Raw genomic sequence first — 13,877 nt, forward strand, 5'->3', positions numbered from 1 at the left:
GCGCTGATTACATCTCCCCATCATGTCCAGAGTTGTCTGTAATTATTTTGTTGCAGTTCCCAGTTCATGCCCCAATCTCTGGGGCTGCTCTCTTCATTATGCATATAATGTAATTAAAAAAGTGGAAGAATAAGAAGCAGTTACTGCACCGGGTGGTCCTCAATTTGTACTGAAGGTTTCACGCTCAACTGGTTTGCAGTCACTCTCAGAGGTGAATGCGGTTTAAAAAACTGACTAAAGGGTTAACAACAGCAACAACAAGAGGGTTAAACATAGTTCCTTCAATTCATTTTTCGTTTCCTGGAAAAAGACAGTCCGTCAAGCGGTGTCACCCAGAGACATATGCCAAAAATGTAATTTATTCCGCACTTTAACCAAGTTAAATAAACAATTAATCACCTAGCCAAATGAAAACTGACATGAAAGAAGTCAAAAAAAAAGTTGGCAAGAGAAGAGGGAGGCCAAGAGTAATGGCCATGATGACCACTTCAAGTCCGGGTTCTCTAAACCGGCTTCTGGATTCTAAAGCTGACAACATTAATTTGGCTCACGTTGCGGTGGCAACCCAAAAGGCAGAAGTCGGAGGTCACCGCCACCTCCCAAATACTTGCCAAAATCATCCCGGATAACAAATGATTAAGTTTAGGCGGAAAACAAGCTCTGTTTATATCCCAGAATCCTTTGAAGTGGCTTTCACGGTTTCAAAATGAAGATGTCACATTCCGTAGGAAAAATGTATAATTTTCCGAGGTAAGAGCTTGGCTTGCGGCTCCTGGAAATAGTTGAGATTGTTCAGAGCTTAAAAATGTATCTTTTTGATATAAAAATTCTGGAAAATAACTAAAGATAATACATATCCTAATGCGCAATTTAATACAAGTGATATAATCACTGATATATAAATCACCCATTCAGCTCACCAACCACAAGCGTTGAGTCCCAAAACTTCAAAGCCTAAACCACACAAACAGCTAATGGTTGTCGGTGTTTCTTGGGCTCCTTAAATGCAAATTAATTAGGCAATAAAGCGTAATTGAGGCAGCACATTAACCAAAATAATACGAGTCAAATATAAAGACACAGAGACAAACGAAATTTTACATTCTGATAAGAATGGCGAGGCCGAACCGCAAAATAACCAAGCCTAAAGCCAAGGTTATGGAGACCAATGGTTTGTTCACACAATAGAGCTACCATATCTTATATACTTTCACGATTTTTGTTAGATTTATATTTGATATATATAGAGCTAAGTTAATCATTCGGTTGCAACATAACTATTACCCATTTTACCATGAAACCACGAAGATTTATCTTTTTTTATTTAACCAATTAAACGGAAACGGAAATAGGAAATGATTCATAAATTTTAAGGTGTTTTAATAATTATTTAGAATTCATACGAGGGTAAGTCAGCTCAGTTCTGATTGTATTTTCATTCCTTAAAAAGTGGAGAGTGTGTTGACTGAAAGTCAAGATTTTCTATGAACAAATCAAAAGTGATTTTGGGGAAAATTGCCTAAAATATTTAATATTTTAATATAACTGTTTTTATAATGATCTTATTTGAAATATGGCATATTTAATAATCTCAAAAACCCTTAAAAAAAATAAAAACTTCTTGCTAATTCAACAACCTTTCTCTATCTTTGCAGGCTTAGCCCAAGTGACTTACCAGATCATTGGGCCTCAGGTACATCAAATCCAGCGACCTCAACTAGCAGCAGCAGCAGCAGCAACAACAGCAGCAGCAACCACAACAACAACAAGTACAACAGCGGCAACATATCGGTCTGCAACCTGCCGCGCTCATCGCCGGCCGCTGCTACAGCAGCCGTTACTTTATCGTCGGCCGCCGGCGGTATTGGCAAGCAACTTGTTGAGCGGCTTGCATCACGGACTGGCGCCCGGAACGCATCCATTGCAGCGCGCAACGGCAGCCAGTGGAGGCGGGGCTGGTGCTGGGGGCGTGGCAGGCGCCTCAACAGCAGCGGCACTTACACTCCAACAGCAGCAGCAGCAGCAACAGCAACATCAGCACCAACAGCAACAGCAGCAACAACAACAACAATTGGTGTACCAGCAAAATCAGCAACTGCATCAGCAAATCATCTCACAACGTTCTATACAAAATAAGGCGGCGGCCACCGCTGCCGCACAAACGGCAAATCTTGCAGCTGCCTTGCAGCGATCGGCTGCCATTATGAATGCGGTGGCATCGCCGATCTCAGCCAACTCTGCCAACTCAGCGACGTCCGGCCGGAAGATACGACGCAAGACGGATTCAAAGGTCAATCTGGTAAGTTTCCAACGGGGGAAGTTTTTAAGTAGTGGATTTACAATTTTTTGATTTTCTTAAAAATACCCAACCTGAAAATGAACATAAATTGAATCTTTTGCTTTACCTTTTAACCATTTTTTAGAAATATATTAAAATAAAATATGCAATATTAACCCCAATCAAAGCCAAATTGAGAGCTCATATTTTTCAGATTTTAAATTTTAAAATATGAATATTGCGATTCTTGCAGCCTCAATCACAAATCAACAAATGCAACAATGAGAAGCGGCGTCGCGAGGCGGAGAACGGCTATATCGAGCAGCTGTCGGAGATATTGACGCTGAACAAGCGTGGAGATATGACCTCAACGAAACCGGACAAGGCGGCTATACTAAACCAAGTGGTTCGAACGGTAAGGAATCTATATCATGAGTTTATATATATATATATATACGTAGTAGATAGCCAATCCCCACGCATGCCAGTTAATTACCGACAAGACCCCAATGCATAAACTCATCAAACGAAACTAATAAGCCCGAAACGCTAAGAAAAAAGCAATACAAGTTGTTATAACACCCTGGGAATGACTGACTTTGTTGGACTTGACTTGGCCAGTCGATTCCATTGGCCTGCCCGGAATACCAAATGATCAATTACAACACAAAAACACAACCGAGCGAAATTCCCCAATGTAATTTCCATGCAGTTTCCCCGCAAATTCAGCTTCGTCTCCTTCTTTTTGATATTTTTTATGTGCACAGAGAGAAATGTTGAGATATTCATGAAATCTGATGAATTTATATTCATTTCCAAGTTAGTTTGATATAAACTTTAAAATCATAAATAAGTCGTAGAAATTGATGTAAGAAATGAGACTTTTATTTGTAAACAAATAATTTAAAAGCCTTTCTAATTTAACTAATATTTTTTCATATCCATTTTCCCTTTACATCAATCTCACTTAACATTTCTCTCTCTGTAACCAAAAACGCGTTCCAATTAAAAAGCAATTAAAAGCTCAGCCGAAAAAGAGCTTAAAAGAATTTCGCGAAAAAGGGAATAAGCGAGGTGTAGAAACGGCAAAGAAGAGTTCGGCTGACGTAATTTGGCCCCCGCCGCAGCACAATTTAATTAATATTTTTATTTAATTTACATAAATTTATTTATGTTTCAATAGCGTCGACCCTCGGCCAGCGGCTTTATGTTGTTTTAGGCGGCGTTATTATTATCATTGTTGTTGTTCCTGCTGTTGCCGTATTTCTTTTATTGGTTTCAGGTAGCCTAAGCACTTTATTATGCAAATCATTTTCGAGCCAAGCGCCACGCTTTGCCGAACATCCAAAAAAAACCGACAAAAAAACGCAGAAAAAAGACAGGGAAAAAGACAGAAACCAACAAATGGGTTTATAAATGAAATGCGACGCACAACCAACAGCTAAAATACATAATTTTATTTTGTAATCCAGGCGGGTTGAAAACAAAAAAACAAAAACAACTCATCGGGCAATGAAATGCAATTAAAGGCGTACGTACAACAAGCTAAAACACACGAGTTCCGTACATAATAAATAAATTGAATTAAATGCGTTCGTGTCATGTTGGCTTTTCCCTAATGAGAAATGGGATCGAACGCAGCTCATTTGGAGCGGTAATCCAATTGCCGCTATGCTGGACCCCATGAAATATTGTTACTATTCATTTGGCAAAACACAATTCGATTAGCTGGTTGACATTAGGAAAAAAAAAGAAAATATTGAAAAAAATTATACATCCTAATTTTTGTTCAGTAGGAAGGCCCCGGCGAGATTCGAACTCACGATCTCCTGTTTACTAGACAGGCGCTTTAACCAACTAAGCCACGGCGCCAGTTGTCATCGCCGTTTCCATTTGTTCTACTTCCTCCACTCACCTCACATCACCTTTGCGTTATCACCGCTGATTGGTTGATTGTGTTCGGACGAGGTGTTCGCTGGTTTATTTATAGGTCTGTCGATTGGAAATAGCCAGAAATATATTGCCGAAAAAATTGTTGAGAAATGTGTTGGGAGAAAGTTCTTAGCTTAAGAAACTTTGCTAACTAGAAGATATATGAAAATTTCGAACTATTTCTACTACGGAATTCCTTTAGAATCTTTATACTTGTTAGACTATGTAAATTGAGAGGGTGTATATTTTGTCTGATTCTTTAAAAAGCTTTAGTTTGTTTGGTTTTACATCTTTTAAGGAGTTTCTTAAACAAATGAGGACTGCATTTGATGGTTAGCTTTGACGAATGAGTTTATTATAACCTATTAGAGAAGTGCAAACTCAAAAATCTAATAATTCTTTAACACTTAAAATCAAATTAAAGATTTTTTACTCTTTTGAGTATGCTAAACCTTTTCCTAATATCTAACTTAAAATAAATAAAAACAGAAATCTATTAGGGAGATTGTCTTTGTTTCCGGTAACTAGATTAAGTTATAATATTCTCATTTGCACACCTTGAAACATAGAAACCCGAAAGTATCTCAAAATCTACCTCTTGCCTCGATCAATATGAATTTGAGTTTTTTATCCCTCGATCACGATTCCAGTGCCTTATGAAGATACGGGTGTTGACAAACCCCCTTTTTCGCTGCTGCACAGCTGCTGGTTTTGTGTCTTGCCCTCGGATTTTACCTGATTTGATCATTTCGGAAGAGTCTATGGGTCACAGCGCGCCAAAAATAAAAGATACACGATATTTGTAGGGTTGTGCGAAAGGGAGGAGTATATAAAGAGAAAGAGATAAGGCCAGACACGTTTTGGACATTTTCGCGACTGCACGCGCTGAATGCTTTGTTGTTTTTATTTTTTTTTGCAACGGCTACCGTTGTTGTTTTGTTTACTTAATCATTTGACTGATATTTTTCGGAGTGCCTTCACCCCGAACCAAATTCGTGCTCTGGAGCAACTTTTCCTGGTCAAGCTTCCTTTCCATCCAATTCCAAACAGCCGAAAGCTCTCTCTTCTTGGCTCTCTCATTCAGTGTGTGTGTTTTTTTTTGGGAGATCAACGAACTGCTTTGAAATGCTTTTGGACCGATGACGTAGCAGCTCTTTGCAATTTCACATAGTTGCGATTGCGATTGCGTTTTATTCTATATTGTTCTTAATTGTTGTTGCTGCTTTCTCTCTCCTCCTTCGCCGCCCTCACAGTCCCACACACACACACACACACACTCAAAAACAGGTGCACAATTTGATAACGCATACAGTCGCACAAGCCGGTAAACAAAACTGGAAAGAGATAGGAGAGAAGAAGAGAGAGTAAAGCTTATTTTTTGGCAAAGAGAGTAAAGAAGCTTCGTGTGCTGCCATTCATTGTTGTTGTGCGATTTTTTAACACAATTGCATTCAAAAAATGTGTGCTTATTATTTCGGAAACTTTGTGACTGTGCGAACGTTCTCGGTTCTGTATTTCTGTGATTTTCGTGAGTAATATTTACGCGTTTTTTTGGGCCAAATTGAGTCACAACGCAGTCAAAGCCTAGACTCTGCTCTGATAACCCCCAAAAATATATATTTGACAAAAAAGAAAAGCATACAAAAGGAATAAACAAGAGGAGCTACGGCAAACCAAAACAAAAGTGAAATGCCATTGACATTTGTCCACGCGAAGTTGAAGTTGACTGACCTTGAATTCCCATGTGTGTAAGAGAGAGAAAAAGTTCTAAGAGAGAGTGAATGGAGATGTGGGTGGCTGTGGTTGTGTGTCTTGTGGAAATCCTAAGGAAACCGAAATCCTAACAATAACAATAATATTTGAATATGACGAGGGCTTTTCGCGTTCTTTTTTCGCAAATGTCAATGACTCTTTTTTTTCAAACGCGCGCGTAAAAATATAACACAAACATAGAACTTCCACACACACACACACACATACACACATTCCAATGATAAAATGCGGTTTATTGCACTTCCATTGTGTCAATACAATGATATTATACCCCACATACATAATAATATTCCCAATGTGTCGTCCAGTGGTTGCGCCTCTCTTTCAGCCTCATTCACTACTCCCCACAAAGTGTGCCGATCTTCGTGCTATAATTATTATTATTATTATATTTTTATGACTGTGTGTCATAATATGCATGAGTTTTTGCACGGGATGCTTCCGCATCATCGCCAAAATAAATAATACCCGCAGTTTAAGTGTCGCCGATAAAGTGGCCGCGATATGAATGAAGTTTTTCTGTACTTTCCGAATATGTATCTCACAGATGCAATCTGATGTGTCTTTATAAGGCTTGTCACAAAGTTGAATTTAAGATGAATATTTACGGGGCAGCGAGCGAAATATTTCATGTGCACAAGATAAGGAAAATTCTATGGGTTGCTATAGAAACTGTTTAGAGTCTACAGTAGTAGTTCCTGATTAGCTCTATGGTGTTGATCACTGCGAATAATTTCATGAATATTTGGTCCTAGGAGTGTTATCTAGCGGAGAGGATCTAATGCAGTTCATTATTCTAAACTCCAACTTCCTTTCTTTCACGGTTTTAAAGATTTTTGTTAACTTTTTGTTTACATTTTTGTAAAAAATTTGCCAAATATAATCAAATTTTAGTAATGTTCGCAAGCTAAAAGTTCTGATCATGGAAAATCTTTATTGAAAATCTTTATAGACATCTTAAAACCATAGAAAAATCCCAATTTGAAATCTTTCAAATCAATCAACTCTCTTTCCCTACTCTTTCTTGCAGTACCGTGAGATTTGTGACAAGGGCCAAAACCGTGATATATCCTCAACGTCGACGAACAACAACAACTCCACGACAACGACCAACAACAACACGAATAGTAACAATAACAACAACACCAGCAAACCGCAAGCAACCTCAACACGCTGCAGCCGCTGTGCCACGGACAATTGCTCGATTCATCCGGTGCAACAGGGCGAGGTCTCATCAACAGAACCCCCGCTCCCAGAACCATCATTGCTCCTTGGCCAAGTGCCAGAGATATCAGCTTATTTCGAGGCACTCGAACATTATATCAGCGGAGTCGGTTGGGTCCTGTTGCAGGTGAACGCCAACGGCATCATTGAGTCCTGCACGCAGAACATCCGCGATCTGATCGGCTATGAGAAACAGGAGCTGTACCACCAGCCCCTCTACATGTACCTCTATTCGGGGGACCACGCCAAGCTAGAGCCGATCATCAACAACATGTACAGCAATCCCAATGGCGGAAGTAACAACTCCGCCAGTAATTCTGGCCCAGGTGGCAGTTCTGCTGGCCCCTCGGCGGGTGTTTGGGGCGATCTCGAGGAGCTGAATAATGGCAATGCTTCCCAGCAGTCGGCTGGCTCCAATTCCAGTTCAGGTGGACCGGGCGGTGGAGGAGGAGCTGGTGGGAATTCCGGTGGTAAGTCAAAGCGCAGCATCTCCGCCAAGGTGCGTATGCTAGTCAAGGACACACGCACTGCCACCCAGACATCATCGAACTGCGAGGAGAAGCCACTGAGGCAGGCCGGTCATCAGGACAAGTACGAGGAGGTGGTACTCATAGCGGCTCCAGTTAAGGGTAAGTAATGAAGAAATTTAACCGTTGGATTCCCAAATCCTAAACAATATAATTAACAGATGATGCCGATGCTAGCAGCTCAGTTCTGTGCCTGATCACACGGCCGGAGGACGAGTCTCCTCTGGAGATCAACATTCAGCAGCATGTGCAGCAGCAGCCGATCGAGCAGATGACCTTCAAGCTCGACATCCACGGCAAAATACTCACCCTCGACCCCACGGCCCTGCGGGAACCGTTTAAACAGCACCTGCAGACGTGGGTGGGACGCCTGTGGCAGGATCTCTGTCATCCGCACGACCTCTCCACGCTCAAATCGCATCTGCGCGATATCCAGGACTCGGCCAGCGCCAATTCACCGGGTGCAGGAGCAGGCACCAGCGTGATATCGCGTCCATTTCGCCTAAGATTGGGAGCGCCAGATGTATACGTTCATGTGAAGGCTAACTCGAGACTGTTCCTCAACCAGACGCCCGGCGAGGGTGACTTCATCATGTCCGTGCAGACGCTGCTCAACTCAGAAAACGACATGAATAGCAACAACACCGGAGCGGGCAGTGGAGGATTGGGCTTGGGCCAATTGTGCGCCATGGCGCCGAGCCCTTCACTTGCCAGCTCCCTGCTCAGCAGCCTTTCTATGGACGGTCTGCACGGAGGAACCGGTTCAGGTTCGGGATCGTCATCTTCGCCAGCGGCCTCTGGCATGCTGCCCACTCATCTGCTGGGCGGACTAGTGGGTGGCGGTCAGCAGGGTGGTGGTGGTAATAGTACACAGACCACAAGTGTAGGCGGACCACTGATGAGCAGCGCCATTATCAACGGCAGCGGACTGCAGCAGCAACAGCAGCAGCAGCAACGATCCGGCGCCAGTTCCTCGGCCAGCTCGTCGGCGAATGCCTTGGTCAATGCATTTACCGCCTCGCCAGCGGCCACGGAGCACGGCTTCTATGGAACCGATTCCTTCGAATTCGACATTGTACAACATTCCGCATTCGAATTGGATCCCAGCGGCGGCGTGGGAGCCTGGACAGATTCGCGTCCCAATTCGCGAGCCTCAGTGGCCACGCCCGTCAGCACGCCGCGTCCTCCGTCTGGACATGGCTTTAGTCCGGCTGTTTGCGCATCTCCGGCTACTCCCTATCAGCTCTCCTCACACTCTGCCGCCAGCCTACCATCACCGCAGTCAAATGCCAGTGCCGGCGGTGGCAACTATGGTTTCAACTTTCACTCCTTTGAAACGGGCGATATAAAGCCCGAGAAGGATGTCCAGCAGCAGCAGCAAAACCAGCAGCAGCAAGGCAACAACAGCAGCAGCACCAGCAGTGGAAACAATCCCCTACTGGGAGGCGGTTTGCCAAATGGAGTTGGTGGGATGTTGCTTTCCCAGCAACAGCAGCAGCAGCAGCAAACACCACCGCAACAGCAGCAACAGCAACAACAACAACAACAACAGGAATCCTCGGAGCGATTGCGGCATCTGCTGACCAAATCGCAGAGCATGGCCGGCGGTCTGGGAGGACTGGGGGATGATGAGAAGGTGGGTTATACGGGTTTATAAATATCTTTAATAACTTAATATTTTAATAAAAAAAATTGTCATTTTGCAGTACTTTAAGCCGGAGGGCAGCGATGAAGAAAAGCTGTCCGGCGGTGGCTTCAAGATGGGCGCCCAGCCCGGCGGCATGGGAATGTTTGGACCAATGGGATCGATGGGACGTGGTGTTGGCAACACCAGCATGCTACACAAGGCAGGCAATTCACAGAACCCAATGCTGCTCAAGGTTAGTGATTGTCATTACTGAAAGGGAAACCCTGACTAAGTTTAACTTGTTTACAGCTACTCAACGAAAAGTCCGAGGATGATGATGGAAATGGATCTGGTGGTGGTCCTGGTTCTATGAACAACTCGCGCCAGAGCGAGCTAATGCGGCAGCTAAAGAATCCAGATGGAGGTAGCCACGGGATGCATCGTAGCAATGCTAGCGGTAATATGAGTAACGAGGATCTGAAGGCCATGCTCAAGATCCAGAGCGATCCTTCGCAGAGTCGCAAGCGGTCTTTGAACGAGCCAGACGACGATCCCTCCGCCAAGAGGTCGGAGGATAAACCCAGCAAACTGTACACGCAGAACAAGATGTTGGCCAAGCTACTGCAGAATCCGCCAAAGATACCCAAAGCACCCAATCCCGAGCAGCCACTGCAAGTAAAGACGCTGCCAGACATTACCAGCTCCACAGTAAGCAGTTCGCTGGCAGCTCCGGGTAACCTCATAAGCGCTGGCACCACCGGTCCCAAAGCGGCGGCAAATCGCAACCGGAAAGCAACAGCAACAGCAGCAACAACAGCAGCAACAACAGCAGCAGCAACAGCAACAGGCCTCCGGCATTCCTCCCCAGCAGCTACAACAGCAGCCAAACGATGTCTACCTCAGCCAGCAGCAGCAGCAGCAGCAACAGCAACTTCAGCCGCCGCAGCTGGCCTTCCAGCACCAGCAACAGCAACTGGCGACCACAGCAACTACCTCAATTACCACAGCGGCCTCCACTTCGGCTGCGGCGGCTGCAGCTGCGGCAGCAGGGGCCATTCTGGGCGATGGCGATACAGAGCTGTCCAAGCTGCTGGACAGCGTAATGGAGTATTACTCAGATGATACTCCCATCGTGACCAATGCTCCATCAGAGGCCTCGGCAATCAGCGATATTCAAAAGTCGCTGATGCTAGACGTCGAATCGGCAACGTTTGGAAACGATTTGAACCAACAGCTTATGATGAGCCAACAGCAACAGCACCAGCAACAACAGCAGCAGCAACAGCTGCTAGCGTTGCAGCTTGCCCAGCAGCAGCAGCAACAGAGACAACAGCATCTGCAACAGCCGCCCGCTTATCCGGGTATGCTTAACATGCAACAGCAGCAACATCAACAGCCAAACCAGCAACACATCATGCAGCGCATGGAAGCCTTGCGCAGTCAGGCTAACCAGGGATTCCAGCGACCACCTCCAATGTATCCAGCACGCGGACGTGGACCTATGAATGCGGTGGCCACTCCCGGTGGCGTAGTCTTGCCTGCCCAGCAGCAACTGCGCAACATGCGACAGCAGCAACAGCTAGCGGCTGCCCAGCAGAAGGAGCGTTTGTTGCAGCAACAGCAGAAACAACAGCTGTTGGTTCCTGAGAATGCCAGTGAGTAGTAGGGAATGTTGCCTTTGTTTTTATTTAGGAATTTCATTTCATTCTTTATCTCAATAATATTCTTTATCCAAAATTTCAGCTGGCATGAATGCGGGCTTAAACAACATCGGCTCGTTGCTCAACACGACGGTGGCTCCAAACGTGTCCCTATCCCGCACCAACCTGCCCTCAGACGCTCAGCTCAGTCCAAACTTTGCTCAGACTCTGATGCAGCAGCAGCTGAGTCCTGGTCGCAGCACACCCTACAGTCCGCAGCCCAATCAAGGTGAGATGAACTTAATATTTTTATGATATCAATTACTGACAGTACATATTTGCTTCTTCCAGGCTACGCCCCTCAGTTCCCGCAACCCGGCCAACGTCTCTCCCCGCAGCAGCAGCAGCAACTTAACCAGCAGCAACAGAACAATGCCCAGCAGCAACAGTTGGCCTACAGCAACAGCAGCAGCAACAGGTTGGTGACGGTGGACGTTCTAATACACCGTTTGGTTCAAATTCGGGAATGCAGTCGCCGGGCATGCAGAATAGTCCACAGCAGTGGGGCTCTGGTGGCGGAGGTGGCGGCGGACCTGGTGGTCCACTGCCAAGTGGCAATGCTGGGAGAACGCTTCAACAACACAACCCTATGCTCATAGCACAGCTGCAGGTGAGTGTCTGAGATTTCAGTTAGCCAAAGCAGACCTATTAACACCTTTCTATGGCCGCGCTGCAGGGCGTGAGTCCGTATAATGCGCGTCAATACCAACAGAACCAGAGACGCGGCCTGAACTCACCGGGAGCCGTTGGACCCGGTGGTAATCCGGCGGCACAAGCGGCACTGCAGCGACAGAACTCGTTCCAGGGACAGGGCGGTGGCGGGGCCACAACACCCGATGGTTCCGGTGTGGGTTTCGGTGGTCCACAGTCGCCCTACGGCAGCAATGTCAACGTTTTCCAGCAGCAACAGTTGCAGCGACTGCAGCGGCAGGGTAGCGTGCCACAGGCCACACAACATCTGCCAGGTAAGGAGAGTGCTCAGGGGCATTGTAAGAGCTGGATGAATTTTTGAACTCAGATCTGAGGCATTTAGTTAATTTTTTATGAATTTTAAAAAAATTGTTTTAAGAGAAAGTAAGGGGGAATTACGATTAGCATAGCGAGAAGATATAAAGTTCCTACTGAAAGTGGAATGTAGTTGGCATATCTCTTGTGATTTAAGCACCCCTTAATCCATATACTAAACATTCAAATACATACCTAGACAGCTTTACACACACACACACACACACACACTCACAAACATAACACATACAAACACACTTGATAATCTGAACTAGTTTTAATCAAAGCCGAAACAAAACAAAACCAACCAAAACCGCTTAACCAAAACAGGCTCGCCACGCTTTGGCTCCTCACCGGGCAGCAGCAACAACAACAACAACAACAACACTGATAGCTCAGCTGGTGGCGGCAACAATCAGCAGCAGCAGCAACAGCAGCAACAGCACCAGCAGCAACATCAGCAACAGCAACAGCTGATGAATGGGCTGAGCATGTCGCCACATCCGCATCCACATCCGGCTATGATGGGCGTGGGCGGTATGGGCAGTGGCGGTGGCAACGGCATCATTGGCCTTGGCGGCGGGGGCGGCAATTACGGTGCCACCCTTGGCGGCTACGGGCAATCGCAGCAGGCGAATGATTTCTATGGTCGCGCGCAGACCGGTAAGCCTGTGTGCTCTTCTCTCTCTCTCTCTCTCTCTCTCTCATTTAAATTTCTCACGCGATCGCTGTATAAATCACCCCGCCTTGAAATCTGTGTATTATATATAAATATATATATCTGGCTGTATTATCCATTGCCACGCATCGTAAAGCAAATCCACATTTTGGGAGCATTCTGTAAATACATATGAAAAAAAAAAAAACAAAAATCAACATCCAAGCTGGAAACCACACGTATGAACACCCCTAACCAACACATAAGCGTATTTATATCTTTGTATAACTGTACGATCATTGTAATTAACATATTCCAAATAAGAACAACCTGGTTGAGCTGTACATAATATATATATCTGGCATACAGGATACGCTGCACCCCCACAAAAAACCAACATTCGGTGTACCTTAACCCTTAAACATTGTCTAGCCTTAAGAACAAAAAAATACCCCAATATTATCCTTTAAATTTAATGTAAAAAAAATATATATATATATAGAATATGAATAGATAGATACTTTCGATCTGCAAAATGAAAAATTGGTCATTGCTCTAGGAATTATGGTTTATTGACGATTTCCCCACCTAGCCAAACCCGATCCCGATTTTCAGTGTGCCTCAACCTTTGTGTTCCATGTTGTATTTTGTTGTGTATGTTTTTTGTATTTATTTTATGTTTTTTATGTCTAGAATTGAGCCAAAACCAATGTGACTAAACCTAAAACAATCTCCTATCTCAAATCTTCAATCTCATCTAATCCCGCTTTGATTCTTTCAGCTGGCGGTGGCGGCGGAGTAGCCGGTGGCAATGCCAATTCCGAGTTCGTTAAGCAGGAGCTGCGAGCGGTGGTCAGTGTGCGGGCGCAGCAGGCGGCGGCAGCGGCCACTGGTGGAGCAGGCGTCGGTGGAGGAGGCATAGTGCAGCGAGGACAGACGCCGCAGAGTCCATTGCAGCAGGGTGCCGTGATCGGTGGCGGTGGGATTGTAGGCGGGGCCAACAGTGCAAACACTATGGGCAACGTCACGCCCACGGGCAGCGGTAATGTCAGCAATTCCATGCTCAACACGCCGCCAGACCCAACGATGGGCTTTAGTTTCGAGACGCGTAAGTTTAACAGTTTTTCTTAGTCTTAGCGTCTTAACTAACTTA

At 45.1% G+C, this 13,877-nt stretch overlaps 1 protein-coding gene and 1 non-coding gene across 2 annotated transcripts in view; one reads left to right on the plus strand and one right to left on the minus strand.

The window, feature by feature from the left end:
* Positions 1-13,877, plus strand: part of LOC108110641 (AT-rich interactive domain-containing protein 1B) — a 75,448-nt gene that overhangs the window by 56,859 nt on the left and 4,712 nt on the right. The window contains 14 exon segments of the mRNA XM_017219740.2: positions 1,656-1,869; positions 1,871-2,299; positions 2,532-2,693; positions 7,014-7,836; positions 7,896-9,370; positions 9,441-9,614; positions 9,671-10,153; positions 10,155-11,016; positions 11,105-11,290; positions 11,353-11,459; positions 11,462-11,671; positions 11,738-12,026; positions 12,397-12,729; positions 13,506-13,832. Of these exon segments, the coding sequence (XP_017075229.2) occupies positions 1,656-1,869; positions 1,871-2,299; positions 2,532-2,693; positions 7,014-7,836; positions 7,896-9,370; positions 9,441-9,614; positions 9,671-10,153; positions 10,155-11,016; positions 11,105-11,290; positions 11,353-11,459; positions 11,462-11,671; positions 11,738-12,026; positions 12,397-12,729; positions 13,506-13,832 (6,074 nt within the window).
* Trnat-agu lies at positions 4,077-4,150 on the minus strand. The gene has a single exon. It is a non-coding gene; the product is annotated as a tRNA-Thr (tRNA).

The sequence above is a fragment of the Drosophila eugracilis genome, unplaced genomic scaffold, assembly GCF_018153835.1.
Source record: "Drosophila eugracilis isolate 14026-0451.02 unplaced genomic scaffold, ASM1815383v1 contig_353, whole genome shotgun sequence".
NCBI classification, from domain to species: Eukaryota; Metazoa; Arthropoda; class Insecta; order Diptera; family Drosophilidae; genus Drosophila; species Drosophila eugracilis.